This window comes from Lynx canadensis, chromosome A3 (genome assembly GCF_007474595.2).
Source record: "Lynx canadensis isolate LIC74 chromosome A3, mLynCan4.pri.v2, whole genome shotgun sequence".
Lineage (NCBI taxonomy): Eukaryota > Metazoa > Chordata > Mammalia > Carnivora > Felidae > Lynx > Lynx canadensis.
In genome coordinates this window covers 5,344,606-5,366,516 of record NC_044305.1, presented here as the reverse complement: position 1 = coordinate 5,366,516, position 21,911 = coordinate 5,344,606, and the positions used below count along the sequence as shown (strand labels likewise).

The following is a 21,911-nucleotide window of genomic DNA, read 5'->3' as shown; positions in this document are numbered from 1 at the left end:
TGAGGTCCACCGGAAAGCTCGCAGGACTGGACATCGACAGACCCGGGCCAGATTCAGGTTGTGTTTCTAACAAGCTATATTAATTTCTTGGATATTCAGCTTCATTATTTTTGAACAGCCTTTGATTTTCCTACTTCTCCCAGTGGCAAAGATTGAATTTGGGAAGCGAGCGGGCGGGGGGTGTCCAAAGACGGAAGGCAGAAACGTTCCGTACGAAACCCTGTCAACAGAGTCTCGTGGATCTGCAAAATGAGAATGGATGGGTTGGCATATCAGAATTTTAAAAAGATCTTTAAGCGGGTGTACAGAAAGGGAGCTGTAGAGGAAAACCAGAAATGTCACGGAGGACATTTCACAAAACATGTTGCCATTTAGAGATAATGTCAAGTTTAAGGCAGAAGAGCAGTGCCTGCTAAAGAGGATTGGAGAGGGGGTGGTCGACCCAGAGATACTCAGTCTCTGGTCAGGTCAGGACTTAGGGCCAGACAGGCAAGAGAAGGCTGGGCCAGCTGCAGTTGGCTAAGTTAATGGAGCATCGTTACAAGATACAAAGAGAACGGTCTGTAGCACGAACCGTTATAGCCCCCGAGTCGAAGCCACCCCAGGGCCCCTCTGCAGAGGAATGGATAAACAAAATGTGGCACATCCATACAGCAGAATACCATCCAGTCATAAAAAAGAGGGAGGGACTAATAATGTTCCAACATGGATGAACCTGGAAAATATTATGCTGAGTGGAAAGAAGCCAATCACAAAAGACCACACACCGTATGATTCCATTTACGTGAAATCTCCAGAACAGGCGAATCCATAGAAATGGAGAGTGGATTGGCGGTTGCCAGGGACGTAGGGGGAAGTAGGAAGGGAGGGTGACCACTCATGGGGGAGGCGGTTTCTAAATGTCCTAAAAGTGATCAGGGTGCTGGGTGTGCAGTTCTGTGAATGTAGTAAAAACCACTGAATTGTATGCATACCTTTTTAAATGTTTATTTAGTTTTTGAGAGAGAGTGTGCGGTGCTGTCAGTGTGGAGCCCGACTCGGGGCTCGATCTCACGACCCGTGAGGTTATGACCTGAGCCAAAACCGAGAGTCGGACGCTTAAGTGACTGAGCCGTGCAGGTACCGCCCCAAAGTGTATAGTTCTAATGTGTTTTAGGGTGTGTGGGTTGTATCTCAACAAATGCATTACGGAGAGAGAGGGAAGGAGAGGACAGACACCCCAGGGATGAATAAACGAGAGAAGGCAAAGGGAGTGAGCGTCATAGGACATTATGACCAGAAACACTTGAGACAGGATTTTAGAAAATCAATAGAAGTTCTTCCACACCTGACTCTTGGTTTCGGCTCAGGTCGTGATCTCACGGCTAAGAGTTCGAGCCCTGCATCGGGTTCTGCCCTGACCACGCGGAGCCTGCTTGGGATTCTCTCGCCCTCTCTCTCTGCCCCTTCCCCACTCATGCATGTGTGTGCATGCTCCCTCTCTCTCTCTCTCTCTCTGTCTCAAAAAGAAATAATAAACATTAAAAAAAAAAAAAAAGTTCTGCCTCCAGGTGCTGAGATGCTGAAAGAGTTTGGGTTTTAGAGCCAAGACAGCAGGCTCCACGCCTCATGCAAGCTTCTCACCCTCCCTGGACCTCAGTTTCCTCATCCGAATATTGGGGAGTCGAGTCCTGTGCTCCTTTCCAGCCCTTCCTACCCATCGACGTCCAAGGTTCTGTTGCCAAACTCTTCCTTCCCTAGCGGCCCCTCTCCCCAGAAAATCCCACCCCAACACCTTGTTGCTGTAGCAACAGAAAGAGAACGCACTTTGTTAGGGAACTGTGATGTTTTATATTTTGGGTTTCCTTTGCGGGGCAGGGGGCGGCATCCTTAAAACAAGATTCCTCATTCTTAAACTGTCGCACACGATTCTAAAAATAGAAGCCCACGCTCGGAGGGACCGTTGGTATGGTGACCGTTGACCTGTACTTGCGTAACCTTCTAGGCTGCACGGTCCGGCAAGATCAGGCTGAAAACAGCAGTGTCTTGACTTGAGTCTTGGGTCTAATACCTGCCCGTGGGACCCATCGATTCCCTTCTTTGCCTCCTTGGTTCCTGTTTATCTCTTCCGATCTTATTCAAAAGGACTTGAAAGCATTAAGTACCGAACTTCATTTGATTAAACTGATTGCTCAGTGAAAAACAAGACCGTCACCTGGGGGCTGCAGATCAGACTGTTTTCCAGGCCTTAACTGAAGCTGTCATCTGAAAGTTGAAGGTTGAGGGGGCTGGCGAGGAGGAAAGAACGACGGCGAAGGAGTTACGTTACAGTCAGTGAAGGTTAGAAATGAATCACAAGATCGGGGTAGGAAACCAAGTAATAAATTAAGTGCATAATAGCGGGTTGCCAGGTAGACAGTGGGCTAATACTGAAGTGACAATTGAATACAGCGGGGGCTGAGCGACAGAGACGAGCAGGCAAGATGGAAAGCCAGAGCAAGACGTGATAAAAGCCGACACGGAGGGGGAGAGCAGAGGAGGCTGCCACGTTGTCTTAGGAGAAATTAAGAAGCCAGACAAATTATAAGTGTACTTTCATTTTGGAAACATGATCGGAGAGCCTGAGATTTGGCGCTCCCGGGGGTGGGGGGGCGGCGGCGGTGGCTAAGTGGTGCTGGGGGGGGGGGGGGGCTGTGGGTTGGGCTCTCCGACGCGGCGGGGGGACAGTGTCACAGCTCGCAGGTGTCAGTGAAGCTCAGGGCCAGTGTGACGTCTGAGGTTGTGCTGGATCTCCTTGGTTCTCCACCGGGAGAGAGAATAGCCGAGAGAGATCAAGGCCGCGGCCATGATTGTCGGCCATGATTGCACATCCAGCACTAGGCTCCCGTGGGTGATCTCTCACCACGACCCCACGCAGTACCTGCCGCCCCTCTCCCCGAATTTCAGATGAGGACGCTGAGGCAGCTTGCTGGACCACACAGCAAGGGCTCTGTGCTTCCAACCTCCCTGGGCCCCCTTCTGAAGCCACCGCCCACGTGGTTACATGTGCCTTTCCTCGCGAGGGCCAGAGCAGAGTTTCCAGGCACAGGGAGGGGTTTTCACGGACCGCCTAGACTTGGACGGCATCCGGCATCCGTGTCGCTTGGCACGTCACCAGAAAAGAAACGGGTGGGTCGCTCTCAACTCTTGGGACAAATTGCACAAAGGACCCCGCCGCCCTCCAACGCCGCCAGTGCGCCCAGCCAGCCCGGGGGATCTGGCCAAGACCTGTGGTTCCGGCGAGTTTCAGGTGCACAGAGTGGTTCAGTCATGGTGTCCCGGCAAGAGTAGGGTCTGGAGAGACGGGGGCTCCTCCGCGTGTCCTCGAACCCACGCCGAGTCGCGTGCCGTCCACGGCCGCAGTGACCTCTGCAGGTTGAGGAGAGACTCAGACTCCTTCTAGAAGGTTCTCTGCAGTTCTCAAAGGTCATGACCAAACGAACAGAGGAATACTGACTTCGAAATTATTGCCAGCACACTCGGGGGGGGGGGGCTGTGAGCTTCCCGGGGCAGGACCCAGTTCAGACCCCGTCCCATGTCTGTCTGTCTACCCCGAGGCAAGACCTCTGAGCAGGTCGGTGACAGGTCCTCACTAAAGGAGACACACAGCAGAAAGAAGGAAGTTTCCAGCGGACTGCCCAGGCCAAGCGCAGGTTTCACGAGAATAATAGAAGGCGTAATTTGTTTTCTGAGTGTAATTTTGTTCTATCTTAATGCCAACGAGGTAAGATAGATTTCCTCCGATTTTGTACTCGCCCTCTTGTTTTTATAATACCGTGCTATTATAATAACCATTTTACTGCAAATGATAAAGTCCCTGCATTTCATATGTATTATCATATTCTAATTTACCACCAAAACTTTGCTTTTCGTCTCCCCTTAATTTTTATACCTTCACTATTGAAAAATTTTTAAGTATTTTCTAAAGTGGCTCACTCAGGCCTTTTACTGTGGACTGTCTACCACACACCCCTATTTCTGCTGTCATCTCTCTTTTCAGATGGTAAATTACTCTGAAAGTTTTAGTGAATAAATGAGTAAATTAATTAATAACGACCAGAAGAAGGTCCCATTAAAACAGCGCGTGTTTGAGGTGCTCAGCTGACATCTGGCGAGCGGTGACTGATCGTCTTATGACAAAAGATGAACTTAAGACCCCCCCCCTCCCTCCCCCACCTCTCTCCTTCCTGACTCATAGGAGTTTTTACCGGCATGGTTATATAAGCGAACAGAGCATAAAGGAAATTATTGTTTAATTTCAAAAACACAAATGAATCACTAACATAAAGTGAGCTTTTGGTTTCACGTCTAAGGTGACTCATGGCCCGGTACCGTGTTTTCGGAGAGATGAGCTCAGAACAAGTTTGCGTGCCTGATGTTTGAGTCAGGGATTCTGAAATGGAACAGGTAGACAAATGAAGACACAAATGTCACGTACGTAATAAGTGGCAGGAAGGAAACACAATAAGGGATCGGGTGTTGGTGGGTGCCGCGAAGTGCTGACCCCTGAATGGCAAAAAGGCCCGGCCACGCACACCAGGGGGCAGTGCTCCTCGGGGCAGAAGGCAGAGCAGGAGCAAAGGTCCTGAGGTCAGAACAAAGGTGGCTCAAGTTGAAGCCCCAGAAGGGAAGCTGACTTGGCGGCGATGGCCCTTGCAGCTCCCGAGGACCGAACCGCAATCTGATACGGACAGTGGAGTTAGCAGACGGGCCGGGCCGCGTTACTGAAACAATGGACTGGAATGTTCAGGATTCTTCTGCTCGCTCCTTGGGGCTTGTGCTCGGATCTGTACCGATAAGCATCCCAGGCACCCAGAAGGTGGAATGGAGCAGTGATGGGCGAACCCGCAGTAACTGAAATGCCTTTCTGTTACAACGCCCGCAGCCAGAGGCGACGCGGTCTCTGTGCTCACGGAGGTGACGTTCGGGCCTCCGCTTCCCGCGTATACGCTTAGGTTTCACCTACGGACTTGGACTTTCTTTTTCAGAGGAACAACATGTGTCACTTGCAACTTTTTTTTTGACATGACAATAATGAGACACATAAAGAACAATGAAGAGCGAAGCGTTTCTAAGTATATTTGGAGCAGTCATTACCTCCACAGTGCCTTTCAAATGTCACCGTGGGGTGTTCGCCTGTGAGGAGCAAAGCCTAGAACTTCTCCCCTCCTCTTCCTCCAAGTGTCTGAGTGTCTTTGAACTCCGTGTTGAACGAGGGCAACTTGTTCCGAAGTTAAAGTGCTCTACGCCTTCGTTCCGAAAAACCCAACCCGACGGGGCCCATCAGAGCCTCGAGGAGACCCTTCCCTTTTCGGTGCCTACCGAGCTCGCCCCTCCGGAAATGTCCGACATGCACGCATTTAAGCAATGTGACAGCTCAGAAGAAGACCCCTGATGGCCATCGCGCTCGATTGTGAAAAGTACAACAAAGAAAGTCCGAGAAGGTGTGTTTCTTTCCCCCCCTCCCCAAAGAATTTAGCGTTGATCGTGCACATGAGCTACTTTCTAGTGGTGGCCTCCTGAATGCAATTATGTAATCCGGCTCTCTCTGCAAGTGGAAGCTGCGAAAACTCGTTTTAACACAAAGGGCGCCTGGGATTTTCACCTGAAAGGAAAAAACAAAGCATTAAGGCTGCTGGAACAGGCTTCACACATTCAAAACGTACGCAGCCGTGTCTAAACAGAGACGTATTTGAGATGAATCATCAAACACACACATTTTACGGGGCGCCTGGGTGGCTCTGTCGGTTAAGCGTCCGCCTCTTGATTTCGGCTCAGGTCATGATCTCGCGGTTCGTGGGTTCGAGCCCCGCGTCGAGCTCTGCGCTGACAGTGTGGAGCCTGCTCGGGATGCTCTCTCTCCGATCTCTCTCTGCCCCTCCCGTGCTTCCTCGCACGCGTGCGCATGCTCTCTCTCAAAATAAATAAAATAAACTTAAAAAAAAATCATCAGACGCACGTATTTTAAAAACAGGTTTTGACCCAAAGCACCCGAGTCTCTCACGGACCACCACAGGACAGTTCACTACAAACCCAATCTCGCTTGCTCGTGGCTCCTTACGATTTTTGTTGAAAAATGCTCAATGCTCAGAATGCTTCTACAGCTCTTTGAACTTGCATCCCGAGGTTGTGGTTTGCTGAGCGGAAGTTAACGTGATCTTCCGCAGGGGCTGCCCCACGACCAGCCATCTCGTTCCCAAGATGCTATAGGCCTGGGGAGACTAACGGCGGGCTTTTCAGTTGGCAATGTTCAGGTTGGCTTGGGGTAACGGGCCTATGGGCAGGGTACCGGGGGCACGAGGGGCTCCATGGCCTTTCCTTCTGCAGCACCTGCCTCTTTCTTTGCTCCCTACCCTTGGGCAGAAATGTAGGGGCCACCTTGCGAAAGGCCGACCTCGGTGTCAGGTGAATTTCAGACGCCCCTCCTCCCCCCACCGGCACCCACATCATCAGGGGTCTGTGGCCACCTCAGTGCTTCTGGAGAATGAGGTGGACGATCGAGAAACCCTCATTAAACCTGAATTAAGAAGCCTTTAGCACAGCCCCGGGATAGGAAGCGGCTCTCTGAAGGAGAAAGTGTCCTCTGTGGGAGGAAGTCAAGTCGGGCGAGCCTGAGTCACCGTGCGTCTTTGTGATGCAGTCAGTGTTGCTGAGTTCATTGGGGAGGAGACTTATAATGAGCTGCGATGGTTCCTCTCGTCGGGCTCAAATTAATTTCTTCAAATGTTCCCGTCAGTTAACAATGATTGATAGAGTGAAGATATTATTAACAAAAATTAGGTGCCCAGCTCGGGAACGGACTTTGGTTCGTGCCTCAGCACTCAGCAAAGGGCAAGCGGAGAGAGGGTATTTTCGGCAGCTTGTGGTTGGAATGAGTCGGGCAGGTGGAAGATGATTCCAGCCATTCGTCAAGGCGGTCGAGACCCGTCCCCCACCAGAAGTTGTGCCACCATGCCCCAGGAGCTCCCACGTTCTGCTGATCGGAGCCAGTTCGGCCATAACTCAGGACCTGGAAAACGGCTCGGGCTGTCTAGTGCACCTGTTTCATTGAACGCGCGTCCGTCTCGCGGCTCTTGATGCTTGCCATTATGAGAGCGCGCCGTGGGACTTCCAGAAAAGTAAACAACACAGCTCAGAAAAACGTCTGCTCGGGGCGGCTTCGAATCAGTCCGAGCGCTACGTGCTCCGGGGAGCTGATGAGCAGGGGAACGGCAGCGTGAGCAGCGAGAAGTGAGCAGGTTATTCTGCACGTGTAATAACGTAAATCTGACTCAAGGAAATGAGCGAGAAGAAGGGGAGACAGGAAAGCAGATGGAAAAAGTTAAATAGAAACCCGAGGTGATAGCACCATTACTCTGTGGGCAGGGATTTATTAGCGAGTGGGTACATTTATTGGGTGTATTTACCGCCTGCACAGAGCACTTGGTGCTTAGTCATCTGCGTGTCGAACTGGGCTCCCCAGCTGGGCTTACCGAGTGGGAGTTTGGTGTGCACCTACTATGAGCCAGGCGGGGTTTGCGGTGTGGAGGTTGTCGAAAGAAGGGAGAACACAGACTCCCAGAAGTTGGGGACTTGGCCTTGGCCTTTTTGTCCCCTCCCCGCCACGCCCAGCACCCCAGAGGGTTCCCCTGTTCCACGAATAAGAGAATTCGCGCCCATGGCATCGGTGCTTTGTTCTTTCCAGCCACTTAGGAGCGTTTTGCTCAACCGCGCCGATCCTGCTGTCGACTTACCAGACCCGATCCTTGGAACTACCCCATGAAGCAAGTACTGGGATTATCCTCAACGAACAGAAGAGGAAACTGAGGGAGCGAAGAGAGGGTAGGAGTTTGTTGAAGGATTTTTTTTTTTTTTTACCTCGATACCCTGGGTTCGTTGTCTCTCCGTGTCGAAGAGTGAAGAAGAGGACAGAATTAAATGAGCAGCAGACAGAGGTTAATCAGAATATACGAAAGTAAGAATAGTGGGAAAGCTCTCTCTTTGCAGAGAGGGGGTGTTCAAAGGTGAACGCTCCCGACTGTAGGCAAGGGTCTTTGTTTTCTAGGGTTCTGGTCACCCCCGCTTGCCTTCACCTCGTTCCTTCTCAGGTCCAACCTTCTTGGCTAGATAGCTCTCGGTGCTGGGTCATCCACTCCTGATTGGCTCGGCTCCATTGTGTGAGAAACCGGCCGGTGGTCATACTGTCCCTCCTATAACGTGAGTTTTATGGTTCACCTATTTTAGTCAGGTATTTTGATGGTCGGATTCCTGAGGGAAACCCGAGGGGGGGTGGGTAGGTGCCTGCTACATTCTCAAGAGGAACCGCAAGGCCTAAGGGGGCTTGCTGTGGTCAGACACTCCCAGCATTGTTCCAAAATGTGTGTTTTTCCCCACCCGGGGACCTCAGGTCCTAACCTTTCCCTCTCTGCCAAATTTATCCTATCTTTGCCCTATCAGAAGTTGACTAAGGCCACATGGTTAAGAGAGAAGGCAGGTCTCTGCCTCCTGCGTGCCGTTGGCTACGTTCTTCCTGCCTCCCCAAAGGACACCACGGGCCCAACCTGCAGGTCAAAGCGCGGAGCCCGTCCCTCTTTCTGATGACCTTCACAGCCAGATAGGATCAGTCGCTCGGCGAGGTTGTCCCGCCTCTCGAGAAGTCGGTCTCTGGAAGCCCAGACCTACCCACTACTCCCCAGCCCCGAACAGTTGGCCTGCTAGCTGGAGAGTGAGCCCACGGGGCTCGGGAGCTGAGGCCAGCCCCGGAGACGTGCCCATGCCCTAGACCTTGCCGGTTCTGGCCGTGCCAGCTCTGGACGAGGCAGAGAAGGGCTCAGAGAGAGGACTCTTACCTCACAGCTTCCTTGTGCGAGCCAGGGAAAGAAACTGACCTGATCTGGCCGGCTTTCTGCAGAATGGCAGGACCGAAGTCAGCCTGGTTGGAAATGAAAGAATCCCGGGGTCTGCTACGTATGAGGGTCCAGAGGGACCCCCGTCCGCCCCTTGCCCTGCTCCTGCTTCACATGCCGACTTCCTGACAAGATAAATTGTCCCCACCCCCATTTGGCTTGTGACTCCCCGCACCCATGGCCGGTTTCTCATGCCTCTGACAATTGCACTTTGTCTCTGAATACCCGAAACATGAGACCAAGACTTCTTTTCCCCTTTAGCACTTATCTTACTTGGTTATCTCTTCAAGGCAACGAAGGCCAGTTTGGGGAGGGGGGCTTGTGGGCAGGCATCTTTTTTCACCAGACTCTGTGGTCCTTGTTCAGACAAACGGGGTTTTCTGCGTGTTTTGAGGACGTTGATTCACCCCCAAAGGAGACCCCTCTACCCTGGAAGCGGCCTTTGCTTCTGTACCAGACTAGGAGAACAACAGTCCTGAGGGGCCTCGATTTCTATATAATTCAACTTGGAAACATTTCAGGGTTCCACAGCTAAGTTAGAAGCCCCAGCCCCCGATGAGACCTGCTGGCTGGACCCCCACCCCGGGGGGCTGTCGTCACTGACTCTCCGTGGGATGAATTCTACCCCCCTGGCGAGAGGAGCTGGGGGCGTGTTAAGACTTACTGAGTTTCAGGAATTATTCCCAGCACGGACCAGAAAAGGCATTTTTGTTCTGAGCCACATTATAGGCAAGCAGGAGAATTTGCATCGTTATCAGTGAGCGCAAGGGGAGGCTGGTGTTCGGTTCCAGGGCAATTATCGTTGTTTCCCATAGAGTTAACTGCGCCGCAAAGCGGATCCATTTTCTCGCTGCAAAATAAGGGCGTTGGATTGTCTTTCCGGTAACCGTGCAATTAGTTCTTTTCGCCCCGCGCTTTGCCGGGTGCTGCCGTCTTTTCTCTGCGAGTGCGTTTGCAACGGCATTTCACGGCAAATCTGCTCTCACTCTGTTGCAAAGTCAGAGGATATGCTGGCTGACTCTGTGGTACCTGAACTCAAGGGCCCCCGTGAGTCAGTGTAGAGATGAGGAAGCCGAGATCGGAGAGGATAAGTGACCCGTCCAGGGACACTCCACGCCAGCCCTGGGACATCTGTTTCTCTGGTCGTCTAGAATGAGCTCCTACGTGGGACATCCTGGGGGATGTACGAGAGTCCACACACACACACACACACACACACACACACACACGGGGCCCTGCGCACCGCCAGCCCCCAGCCCCCCATCAACACTAAAAGTCGCACGCAAACAAAACTTTGTAACCGAGGGAATGTTGAGACACGAGTGATTCGGGCCACAACCCGGGTCTGCTCCGTCTATAACATACAGCTTGAGGGAGAGACCTAAGGCGGGGGTTGTAAGATCAGGGCAGACCCTATTTTGTCTTATCCCGATGAGCTGTCACTTTCCACCCAATGTAGTTGTGCACATATGCTACCTGGCCTGTGGCTTCGACTTCCCACGTGGAGATGTCCATGCCTCACGGAAACAAAGACCGCCCCGGCTTCCAACAAGAAGAGAGACTCAGCCGGCACGGTGTGGCCAGTTTTCCAAAGGAGGAGAGAGGGAGAGAAGGCAAAACCAAAGCCACCACGGACCTCAGGCTCCGTGCCAGTGAATGTGGACAGAGATACCCCAGCGGGACTTTATGGTTGGAAATGGCCTTGGTATGTATCTTACCCACCTCCACGCTGTGCAGGTGAAGAGAGTGACATCGGGTTAAATTTCCGGGGGAGCTGGGACTGGAATCAACTCAGGTCTCCTGAGTCTGGGTTCTGGGTCGCCTGGGCACGTGAGCCTTGTCTCCCTGAGGACGTATTTGGCCGCAAGCCACAGGCCGCCCGATCCAAATGGCTCAAAGTGGTGTCGCTGTCTCACGCTGCCCAGAGTAGAGCAACACTGGGCATGGAGTGGGAGCGGTTCTAGACTCTGCTTGTCCCGACGTCGACGGTGAGTCTCCTGCCATCTCCTCGTGCCACAGCCTCCGCATAAGCAGCCGGCATCCTGCGGAGGTGACACTGCTCTCTGAAGGGCGAGGCCACTCCCGGCTCCCGGGACGGATGTGTGTGATGTCAAAGTCCCCCACGTGCATCATTTCTGGGTATGCCTCGCCATAAGCCTGACAGAGAAATCTCGAAAGAAAATACACAAGGTTTTATGGAGCCACTATTCCCACGGGCCACTAATGACTGAAACGGGAGATAACCAGCCCTCTAAGAAGGTCCGAGCACCTGGTTATTAACATTCACTTAACAAGCCTTACGTGCCCATCTTCGCGGCAGAGATCAGGCTTTGTGAACGTGCACCAAGCAAAGTGGTTTACCCCTAGATTCACTTTTATTTCTTCACCGTGGAAAGAATATGCCCACAAAACCATGGCCCTCCTGAGGGAAGATTCCCTGAGGATATAATTTGCTGTCTCTGCTGGGTGAGTGCACATTCAGTCCAAGATTACGGTCTTCGGACGTTGCCAGGCTGTGGAGAGAAGCGAAAAGGGTTAGGTCACAGGGTGGTGGGTGGGTGGAGGGTGTTGGACACCTGCCCACATCCTAGGGAGGGCTTCTGAGAAACCTCTGCTGTACATCCGCTCCCTACACCCAGCCATTGTTGGCACACCTTCAGAATAGAAGACTGGACCTCAGAATCGTCTTTGTTTCTTAACTGAGGGAAAATACACATAAGACCAACCCGTCTTACGGGGCGCCTGGGTGGCCCAGTCGGTTAAGCGTCCGACTTCGGCTCGGGTCACGATCTCGCGGTTCGTGAGTTCGAGCCCCGCGTCGGGCTCTGCGCTGACGGCTCGGGGCCTGGAGCCTGCTTCGGATTCGGTGTCTCCCTCTCTCTCCGTCCCTCCCTTGTTCACTCACTCTGTCTGTCTGTCTGTCTCTCTCTAAAATGAATAAACATTAAAAATTAAAAAACCCAACCCATCTTCAAGTACACAATTCGGAGGCAGTCTCTGTCTAGTTTCCGACACCTTGAATCCCCTCCCCGAAGGAGACCCCCCCTCTCCCCGTTAAGCGGGATTAACATAATATTTTCAGGGCTTTTTCAACTACGTGACCCTATGGCTCCAGAATAGAGACTCAACTCATTCAGCTCTGTAAAAATACCCTCCAGACTGTGAAGGCATTAGGGTTACTCCATAAATGTAAAACAGGTAAATATTTGTCCTGAACAAACACAACTGGGGTGGACCGCTGGGCTTGCCTCGGCAGATGATTGCGTGGCAAATCGTTGCACAGCTGAACATGTTTTCCTGCTGTTTGGAAACCTCCATGGCTGGGCCAGTCAGCGCCCTTGGAGGCCACAGAGGCCCGAGTTGACTTGCACACATACCTTTGGATCCAGGACGAGGTGTGGGATTCACACCGCTAGTTTCTCATCACCTTCTGGAAAACGGTTGTCCCTTTTCATCTTTACCGAGGAAGGGTCGTGGTTTCCTCCGAGTTCAGATTCCTGAACCGAGGGGCATTTTTGTGGTCACCCCGATCAGTGGGGCAGGGGGCGGGGTGGTGAGGGGAGGCCACGATAGATCGTGCCGTTAAGAGCCTCAGCTTGGGAGGATGTCCTGTTTGCAGCCTCGGAGCCTCCCCTGTTTTACGCCGCCAAGAAAAGAGTTGCTTGTGATTGGTGGATTTTGAATGTGCTCTGGCTGAATTTCTGGTTCAAACAAAGATCCAATCTGGACGCCCAGTAGGTGCCACCGATGAGGTCAGAAGGGCTGCCTGTGAGGAGGGCCTGAGCGCGGCCCACGGGGCCCTCCTCCCCTCCGCTGTGAGGAGGCTCAGTGGAATCCTTCCACGTCCCTCAAAGCACAGTGTGGACACCACCCATCTAGACTCGCAGGAAATCCAAGCACTGGTGGGGACGGTCTTTGGACTCTCTGGGTTTTTTTTTTTTTTTTTTTTTTCAGCCCTCAAGTAACCAAGAAACCACCCATGCCTGTCTCCTTCAAACTGTTCCCAGCATCCTTTGTGAGATCCTACCCAAGTTCAGGGCTTCCTCTCCCACTGTTGACCCCGAAGTCGGCCGTTCCCCACCCCCACGCTCACCTGCCCACACCTTTTGAGTTCTGGCAAGCCCTGCCCCTGTCTCCGTGCCGTCGTCACCGCTCTGCTCTGCTCAGGCATTCCGGAGGCCTGCGCCCTCCCTCCTCAGACCCTCAGACCCAGCCTGCCGCTTAACCGCCACCGCCAAGTGGGTGTGGAACCCCACGAGGAGAAGTGGAGAAGTCACTTTGGGGTCTGAAGCTTTGTTTTCCCCAGTGCCTCCCGTTTCCTTCTCCTTCTTGCAACAAAAGCCAGTTCTGTCTGGGATCAACGTTTTGTGTGTTGTTAAAAAGAGGAGCAGTCTTGTATCTCAGGACACAGGGGGCCAAGCCACCCCCGGAAAGTCAGGGGTCCCTATGGCGTTTACTCCAGAGATGACAGATGCAATTCGCATCGTGAGCCCAGCAGAGGGCGCCGTCCACCGTCCCCAGCCACACCGGGAGCATGAAAACTCCTTGCAGGGGGTGGACCGGCCGGTGGTCTTCCTTACAACTTAGCCTACGGGGAAATGGGGGGAAATCCAGATGTCTCCGGCCCAGCCCCTTGAGATTACTGCTTAATGAGTCCCCTACGGGGCAGGCATCCTCCAGGGAGAGAGACAAGGCGGGGCCCCATCAACAGAGGGGTAAATGAAGTTTGTCCTTACTTCTGCTGTGTCCTCAACACCCCAGCTTCTGTCCGCACACTGTCTCCTAACAAACCCAATGCTTTCAGGGAAATCCGCAACCCAGTTTGCCTTTTCACATCTTGATGAGGGACGGTTGCAAAGGGATAATGCCAGCCTTCCCTGAGGCAAATGTGGGTAATTCGACAACGGGCTGGAGGGCGCTGGTGACCGCTGCTCCTACATTTTAATTGAGCTAGCTACTTCTCTCCAGGAAGACTCAGAGCATAAACACCTTGAATTTACGGGGGAGCATTTAGAAATGCGGGGAAGTTCTGGTTTCTCAAGTTTGTTGTGTTCAACCTACGTGCTCTTTGAGGGAATCAAACCTGTTAAGGTTTTATCAGCAAAATGGGAATCTCTACCCATTTGGTGAGAGGAACCGCACTGGTATAAATGTACGTGTTGCGTGTTTATGGTTGTGCATTTGAATGGCTAATCTCACCGGTGTCACATGCTCAGAAAGTGTCCCTTGGTCGCTGAGCACTACTCGTGCTTGAATTTAGATATGACACAAACTTAGACGGCTGACCGCACCTCTAAGAACGAATTCCAGTGACCTAAACAGGAAGTAATTTTAAATAAATGAAAACCTTTTTTTCCTAAACGTTTATTTATTATTAAGAGACAGGGAGAGACAGAACACGAGCGAGGGAGGGGCAGAGGGAGGAGGAGACACAGGATCCGAAGCAGGCTCCATCCAGGCTCTGAGCTGTCAGCACAGAGCCCGACGCGGGGCTCGAACCCACGAACCATGAGATCGTGACCTGAGCCGAAGTCGGACTCCCAACTGACTGAGCCACCCCGGCGGCCCATCTCAGGGTCTTGTATTTCTACAGTTCCTTACAGACACAGTCACGGAATTATCTCTGAACCCCCCATGGTGGAGGCAGGTAAATCCCTACCCACCCTCATCCGAGGGACAAGGCACCCCCTGACCGTGCCGGCGGGTCCCCTGTGGAGAGTCGGGGCCTGGCTCCGTGCTCCTGACTTCTCACCCAGTGATCTCGAAATGCCAGCAAGCGACTTCAGAGTTCATTAAATTGGACCAAAGCTCCTACAGCTTGCAAAGCACATTCTTTACAGCTGTTATAAAGGTCTCATTGCTCAAGGGTAATCTAGCGAAACCACCAAGCCCCCTTCACTCCCCAGGCGCTCAGAATTGCAAGGGCAATGAGAAGCATGCAGTCATCTCCACGAGTAACTGCATCCAGCCCGGACCTGCTTGGAGAGTACGCGGAAAGTTCCAGAAAAGGGAATGGCACCTCACAAGGGGCGGTACGGGGTGGTACTCCAGAGCCCCGCGTGCTTAGGCTCCAATCTGCCCTCTCTCGCCCTACAGCCAGGAGCTGGGAACAGCCGCTGGGCCTCTCTGGGCCTCGGTCTCCTTGTCAGTTCGTACCTACAAAAATTAACAAAAGAGGTGGAAATCCCTGCCCTCACAAGTTTATATTTTGGGCGGGGGGCCTACAGGGGACTCTCTGGAAGGTTATTTGCCCTCCGTTAGGTCTGACTTTTCCCAACGAGCCACGCGTTCGCTTATACTTGGGCGCTCTCTTTCCATAGGTTTTGACCGTGGGGTGACACCTCACCGTGGCGGCGTTCTGCCAGCCAGAGGCCATCGGTACACGGAATGTGCTGCCCGGAGCCCTGGGTGTCCGGGAGGAGCTCCAGCCAGGCCTGCAGGATCCCACCTGCCCGTCAGTGGAAGGACGGACTGTTTTACATCAGCAGAGTGAACTGGGTCAAAGTTTAGTCAATCACAAGTTGTGCAAGGACTTGTCGCGGCCGGTCTGCGACTCTAGGCCGCCCAGCACTCATTAACAGCTATCTGTTCAATGATTATCTCCCTTGGGGGTTGTGGTGGTAAGCCCGTCCAGAAGCACAATGGACTGGGGCCGCGATCCAAAGTCCTGCCCCTGACGTCAGAGACGAGCCTCCCTGGGTGTAGCCGAGGGGCGGGGCCCTCCTCCTCAATGGGATTTAAGGCCGGGAGGTCCGGCCTCCAAACAGCGAACGCGGCCTTCCCATTGGGAACGGTTGTCCACCGGCCGGAAGCACCTCGTGGGAAACCCTTGGATCTCTCATCGAGATCATCCGAGAAGGAGAAAGGTAGGTAGAGCTTTTTAATTTGCGTGTCTAAAGGTTATGGAGCCAACGCAAACTCATTTCCTTTTTTCCGCAGCGCTTCGACTGTCTGGTGAGGTGCCACCAAAGAGACGCGTTGAGTTTCCCTGGGGGCGTCTGTTAGGTGGTTCAAGGGGCCTGTGTTTTCTATTTCAGGGAAGCGTCGTGGCCCTTAGCGCAGCCCTGCAGAAATGCCTCCTCAGCTCCCCAGCAGCCTCAATTTCTCGGCCAAGGTCGTCCAGGGCACCCTAGACAGCCTGCCCCAGGCGGTGAGAGCATTCGTGGAGAGTAGCGCCAAGCTGTGCCAGCCCGACCATATCCACATCTGTGACGGCTCCGACGGCGAGAACCGGAAGCTGCTGGACCAGATGGAGGCCCAGGGGGCGATCAAGAGGCTGCGGAAATACCACAACTGGTAAGCCGGCCCCCAGCCCCGCCGTTCCCACGTTCCCACCCCACCGTCCCCGCCAGCAGAGGCGGACCCGAGACCCAGCGGGGGCCGGGATGGGCCGTCGACTCTTGAAAAACTTAGTGAAATGGCCCGAACCGTAGAGACTGCAGTTTAATGACATTCATAGAGCGGCTCAAGTCGGCCGTGAGATAGCATCATAGGGACACTCCCTGCGAACTCCATCCCTGACTAGGACGACAGCCAGACCCGCCCTCTCCTGAGAGACAAGCTCAGTCTAGTAACATCTCCTTGGCTGCGCCCCGGTTGGTGCGGTTGTCCACACGTGTGGGGTACCGTCCGTGCGCTGGGCACCTGTGAGGTGCGGGAAAGGCACGGTGCTGCACGGGACTGGTCCGTTCCCCCCTGACGCCTGGCGGAAGGGAATCCCGTGCGCAGAGGCAGTGGGGGAGGGCGACACTGCCCCCTCCGTTCCAAACCAACTTTTTCAAAATTTTTTGCAGCTGGCTGGCTCTCACTGACCCCAGGGATGTGGCCAGAGTTGAAAGCAAGACGGTCATCATTACCCAAGAGCAAAGAGATACCGTGCCCATCCCCAAAGCCGGCCCTAGCCAACTAGGTCGCTGGATGTCCGAGGAGGACTTCGAGAAAGCGTTCAATGCCCGATTCCCAGGGTGCATGAAAGGTGAAGGAGACAGTTGCTTGACTGGGAAAAATCAAACAGAAGCAGAGGGCGGGTGCCGGTAGGAAGGGCGATGTCGCCGCGTTGTCGTCTGTGATGCCGGGCTCATTTCTCACCCCTTCTCCCCCCCACCCCCCCACCGGCCCCTCCAGGTCGCACCATGTACGTCATCCCATTCAGCATGGGGCCGCTGGGCTCCCCTCTGTCGAAGATCGGGATCGAGCTGACAGACTCCCCCTACGTGGTGGCCAGCATGCGCATCATGACGAGGATGGGCACCCCGGTCCTGGAAGCGCTGGGCGACGGGGACTTCGTCAAGTGCCTCCATTCCGTGGGATGCCCTCTGCCTTTAAAAAGTAAGTGTACCCTTCCCGGGTCCGAAGTTGCGACGGCAAATCAGCCTCGCCTCGAGCCCTGGGCCTTTGCCCCGGGGACCCCCCCGGGTGGGGAGGCAGCACGCTCACCCGGGCTGTGTCCTCCTGCGCAGAGCCCCTGGTGAACAACTGGCCTTGCAACCCAGAGATGACCCTCATCGCCCACCTGCCCGACCGCAGGGAAATCATCTCCTTCGGGAGTGGGTACGGCGGGAACTCGCTCCTCGGGAAGAAGTGCTTCGCCCTCAGGATAGCCAGCCGGCTGGCTAAGGAAGAGGGGTGGCTGGCAGAACACATGCTGGTAAGTTGCAGGAAGTCGTGCACCCGCACGGCGGGGACCTGGGGGCGGGGGCGCGTGCGGAGGTCCAAATGCCCACGCGTGTGCAGTTCCCATCAGGCAAGGCCAGTGTGCCCCGAGGACAGGTTTAGAAACCCCACCGAGGATTGTTAATGCCTCTTTTGAATCACTTCAAACCAGAGCTCCCTTAGACTTTCTTATTCAAAGTGTTCGCTTTGACAGCTGAAGACATAGGTCTTGGGAACCTACCCTTTTGGGGCTTCTGGGCACTCTCCCAGACTGAACCACTGGCCACCGGGAGGGACCGGAGGAAGCAGACTAAGGAGGAATCTTGTCCCCAACAGATCCTGGGCATCACCAACCCCAAGGGCCAGAAGAAGTATTTCGCAGCAGCCTTTCCCAGTGCCTGTGGGAAGACCAACCTGGCCATGATGAACCCCAGCCTCCCAGGGTGGAAGATAGAGTGTGTGGGAGATGACATTGCCTGGATGAAATTTGACCGAGAAGGTGACTCTCTTAGACCTAACCGTCGACGATGATTGCACCTAGGTGAACTTTTGGCTTTCAAAGCGTGCCAGATTCTCCCAAGTCCACGGTATTGGGCTTTTTGAGTCTGTTCTTTCGGATCTTGCAAAGCCCTAGGAATATGTTTTCTGCGAGCATTCTTTAATTTAATATAGGATCTGGATTGAAATGGGGCCCCATATGCTGCTGCTTGTTTATACAATAAATGTGTTAAAACACTCCTGGTGGAAAACCGACGAGGAAGGAAGGGTTGTAAAAGTGTCAAAGCGGAAAATCATGCTCGGATGAGAAAAGAGGAATCTCTTCTAGGGAGGAAGAAAAACAAAAAAAAAAAAAAGATTTGCGAATTCGGTGCGAAGATTAGCCTGGTCAGAGCTAAGAATATCCGTTACGTTTTGTTTGGCATTCATGTCTACCTTTCTGGTTGACAACTTCCCAGGTAACCTAAGGGCTATCAACCCAGAAAATGGCTTTTTCGGGGTGGCTCCTGGAACCTCTGTGAAGACCAACCCCAACGCCATCAAGACCATCCAGAAGAACACCATCTTCACTAACGTGGGCGAGACCAGCGATGGGGGCTTTTATTGGGAAGGTATCGACCAGCCGCTGGCCCCGGGCATCAGGCTCACATCGTGGAAGAACAACGAATGGTCCCCCCAGGACGGTGAGCCCCCTCCTGGAGACCCCAGGGCCCCAGCCTCTAAGCGCTACTGGTTTGGGCCAGATGCTAAGGGGCGCCTCCTCTGTTGCTGTTGCAGGGGAACCTTGCGCCCATCCCAACTCACGCTTCTGCACCCCTGCCAGCCAGTGTCCCATCATCGACCCTGCCTGGGAGTCTCCGGAAGGGGTGCCCATCGAGGGCATCATCTTCGGAGGCCGCCGACCTGCCGGTGAGTCTCTCCTCCGTTCAGGCTGGGAGCATGGGTGTGTTGGCTTCCAGAAAGCGTCCATGGAATCTCTCCTTTTTCGTGACCTCGCCAGAGGGCACCAAAGATCTCCAGCTTCCAAAAATCTAGGATAATTGGCAAGGCTGGATCCTTGACGGGCTGTGGCTCTATCTAATTAGACTTCCAGCTGCGTGGCCTCGGTGGTGTAACTTTGACAGCGGTTTTGTGCGTGTTGGCTTTGGGAGGACAAAAGCAGCTCAAGTAGAAAGATACCGTTTCTCTGTGTCTTTCCATTTCGGGAGATGCCATCGCCAGCCCAGGGGTCTGTGTCAAAGCCTTTACGGGGTGTTCCTTTTCTCCTGCTACAGGGGTCCCTCTGGTCTACGAAGCTCTCACCTGGCAGCATGGAGTGTTTGTGGGGGCGGCGATGCGATCAGAGGCCACAGCAGCTGCGGAACACAAAGGTAAATCTGAGGGAACGGCTCAAACCGCAGACCAGAGGGACTGGTGTGCTCCCTGTCTCCGCGTGCTCGTGCCAACGATAAATGGCGCCAGTATTGTCCCATGAGAGCATGATTTACCAGCGGGATCCCCCCCTCTGTTCATAGGCAAGGTCATCATGCACGACCCCTTTGCCATGCGGCCTTTCTTTGGCTACAACTTTGGCAAATACCTGGCCCACTGGCTCAGCATGGCCCAGCGCCCAGCAGCCAAGCTGCCCAAGATCTTCCACGTCAACTGGTTCCGGAAAGACGACGAAGGCAAATTTCTCTGGCCGGGCTTCGGGGAGAACTCCAGGGTGCTGGAATGGATGTTCAACCGGATCAACGGGGAAGCGGGTGCCAAGCTCACACCCATAGGCTACATCCCTGAGGAGGGCGCCCTGAACCTGAAAGGCCTGGGGGACGTCAACGTGAAGGAGCTCTTCGACATCCCCAAGGGGTTCTGGGAGAAGGAGGTGAAGGACATCCAGAAGTACTTGGAGGAGCAAGTTAACACCGACCTGCCCTACGAGATCGAGAGAGAGGTCCTTGCCCTGAAGCAAAGAATCAGCCAGATGTAATCAGACCCGAGAGCTTTCCTTTTAAGATCAGCCCCCTTTGCAATGCAACCGGGAGCAAGAGAGAGTGGGATTTTCTCAATGGACACCACCCATACCACTGCCATGACCACACCGATGGGCCGATTCAAAAGACACACTGTAATTTTTCAGATAAGACCACAAAGTACGGGCTGGTAACTATGGGATCGGGAAGGGAAATCTCAGCAGGTCTCCAAAATTCACTATCCAGTGCACGTTGGTTCAACCCTAAGGACACCAGGCATTCAGTCTTTCCTGTTTTTATCTCTTTAGCTGTGTCAGTTAGCTGGAATGCACGGAGAAAACTACTTGAACTGTGTGTGTGTGTGTGTGTGTGTGTGTGTATTTCTGGTTATCTGAGATGTATATAATACCTTTGGAAAAATCGCGGGCAAGATTACCTACTAGTTGTGGCTAGAAAGAAATGCTGCTTTATTATTAATATGCACGTTTAAATTATTTTTATATACCCCTGGTTACGTATCTTCACGCGATTTCAATGTTTTCCCCTAACACTTCTTGGAAAAATCACAAAATAAACTTTTATAGAAAACATGGATTCATTCACTTGGTGTTTCTGATCTGAACGAGCAAGAAGCAAGGACTCTCTGATGAAACACGTTGGGGTCCGAATCCCCTCCAAAGGGGGTGGGGACATCAGGACCATCCCTGGGGAGGGAGGGAGCTGGGGGCGGGGGGAGGGAGGGGACAGAAAGGAACCAGTTAGGAGAGATGAGCAAAGAAGATGTCACGCTTGGGGCTTTCTGAATTAACCCCCAGGTAGTATCTAGAAGCCACTGACCAGTGGGTTTTAACACTGCAAACCTTGAAGTGAATGGTAGGCCTTGTGTAACTGAGTGGGAGAGTTTAAAACGTGCTTCCTGGCAAAACTTTGGGTCTGGGGGTTCAGCCTTCCCCGTTACATTGAGGCCAATTTCACGCACTTTTGTCACTACACTCTTGTCGACCAACACTTTTCTCAACCGTCATCCACGAGGGAGGAGAGTAGAGAGAAAGCCGAGGGGAGCTCTGTGGCACAAGCATTAATTGGGCACCTTCTGTATACCGAGCAGCGTGCCCACAGCGGGCCACCCTGAGGAGAGCGGGTGGTGTGGTTTGGCCTTAAGCCCCTCCCTGCCCCCTCTCCCCCTCCCCCGCCCCAGACTCGGGGTTGGCGGCATTTACTGGGGGGTCAGGAACGAGGCAGACTGGATTTGCACCTGCACAGCACACGTGCGTTGTGCGGGCAAACACAGCACCCTGCACCTGCCGTCCCCCTCCCAGGGCGCAGCTGGTTAGAATGACTTCTCCCCTCTGAGCGTCCGTAGGAGCTGGGAGAGGGAGATCGCAACCAGAGTTGTCTTTCCCTTTAAAGAGCTGAGAGCTGGCCCGGCCCTCCCGACAAAGTGTCATGTTCCAATACCAAAGCCACTGATGGGGGAAAAAAAACCACTTCATGGAATTAAGTGTCATCTGCTGTATTAATTTAAATCGGTGGCTTTCAAACTTGTTTTTTCTTTTCGCTACAGAACCCTTGCTTGACGCGTGCTCTGACTCAGACACCGAACGCCGGAGGGAGACAAAGCAAGGGAGCGTCCACCCCCGGGTTGGGGGTCGGGGGGGAAGCTGGGACCCAGGTTCCCGGCTTCTGTTTCCCTGCCCGCCTGGTGGCCTCTGAGGCAGTTCCCTGGACCCCCGAGAGGGGCTGACAGGTACAGTGGGGGCGTCTTTGTGAAGATGTGTGTCCTGGGCCCCAGGGTCCTGTCCTAGGCCCCCAGCAGGCCTCTGGTTTTGTGGCCAAGCTGGCCCTCCTGGAAGTTTTTACGCTCCTGCACGGCATCACCCACGTGCCCCGGGGACTGGCATGTGAA

The 21,911-nt window shown here is 53.6% G+C and overlaps 1 protein-coding gene and 1 long non-coding RNA gene across 5 annotated transcripts; one reads left to right on the top strand and one right to left on the bottom strand.

Moving 5' to 3' along the window:
* Window positions 1–7,852: 7,852 nt before the first annotated feature.
* On the bottom strand, window positions 7,853–12,351 carry LOC115509934. 4 transcript variants are annotated; one of them, XR_003967530.1, is made up of 4 exons: window positions 11,630–11,660; window positions 10,626–11,416; window positions 9,568–9,753; window positions 7,853–9,361 (listed from the first exon to the last, which is right to left on the bottom strand). It is a non-coding gene; the product is annotated as an uncharacterized LOC115509934 (long non-coding RNA). The 4 variants fall into 4 exon arrangements; XR_003967528.1 differs by lacking the exon at window positions 11,630–11,660 and adding an exon at window positions 12,281–12,351 and having other exon boundaries at window positions 7,853–9,753; XR_003967529.1 differs by having other exon boundaries at window positions 7,853–9,753; window positions 11,639–11,668.
* A 3,300-nt stretch (window positions 12,352–15,651) lies between these two features.
* PCK1 (phosphoenolpyruvate carboxykinase 1) lies at window positions 15,652–20,599 on the top strand. The gene is made up of 10 exons (XM_030309333.1): window positions 15,652–15,769; window positions 15,941–16,199; window positions 16,697–16,878; window positions 17,028–17,231; window positions 17,363–17,550; window positions 17,892–18,054; window positions 18,512–18,736; window positions 18,831–18,962; window positions 19,328–19,423; window positions 19,568–20,599. Exons 2-10 carry the CDS (start codon window positions 15,976–15,978, stop codon window positions 20,020–20,022), a joined length of 1,869 nt encoding a protein of 622 aa, XP_030165193.1. The 5' UTR covers window positions 15,652–15,769; window positions 15,941–15,975; the 3' UTR covers window positions 20,023–20,599.
* The last annotated feature ends 1,312 nt before the right edge of the window (window positions 20,600–21,911 follow it).

Excerpts from the sequence above, each read along its gene's own strand:
- PCK1 (XM_030309333.1), top strand. The coding sequence starts at position 15,976 with ATGCCTCCTCAGCTCCCCAGCAGCCTCAATTTCTCGGCCAAGGTCGTC. Across the intron at positions 16,879-17,027 it reads ATTCCCAGGGTGCATGAAAG|GTCGCACCATGTACGTCATC; the intron begins GTGAAGGAGACA and ends CGGCCCCTCCAG. Across the intron at positions 18,055-18,511 it reads GATGAAATTTGACCGAGAAG|GTAACCTAAGGGCTATCAAC; the intron begins GTGACTCTCTTA and ends ACAACTTCCCAG.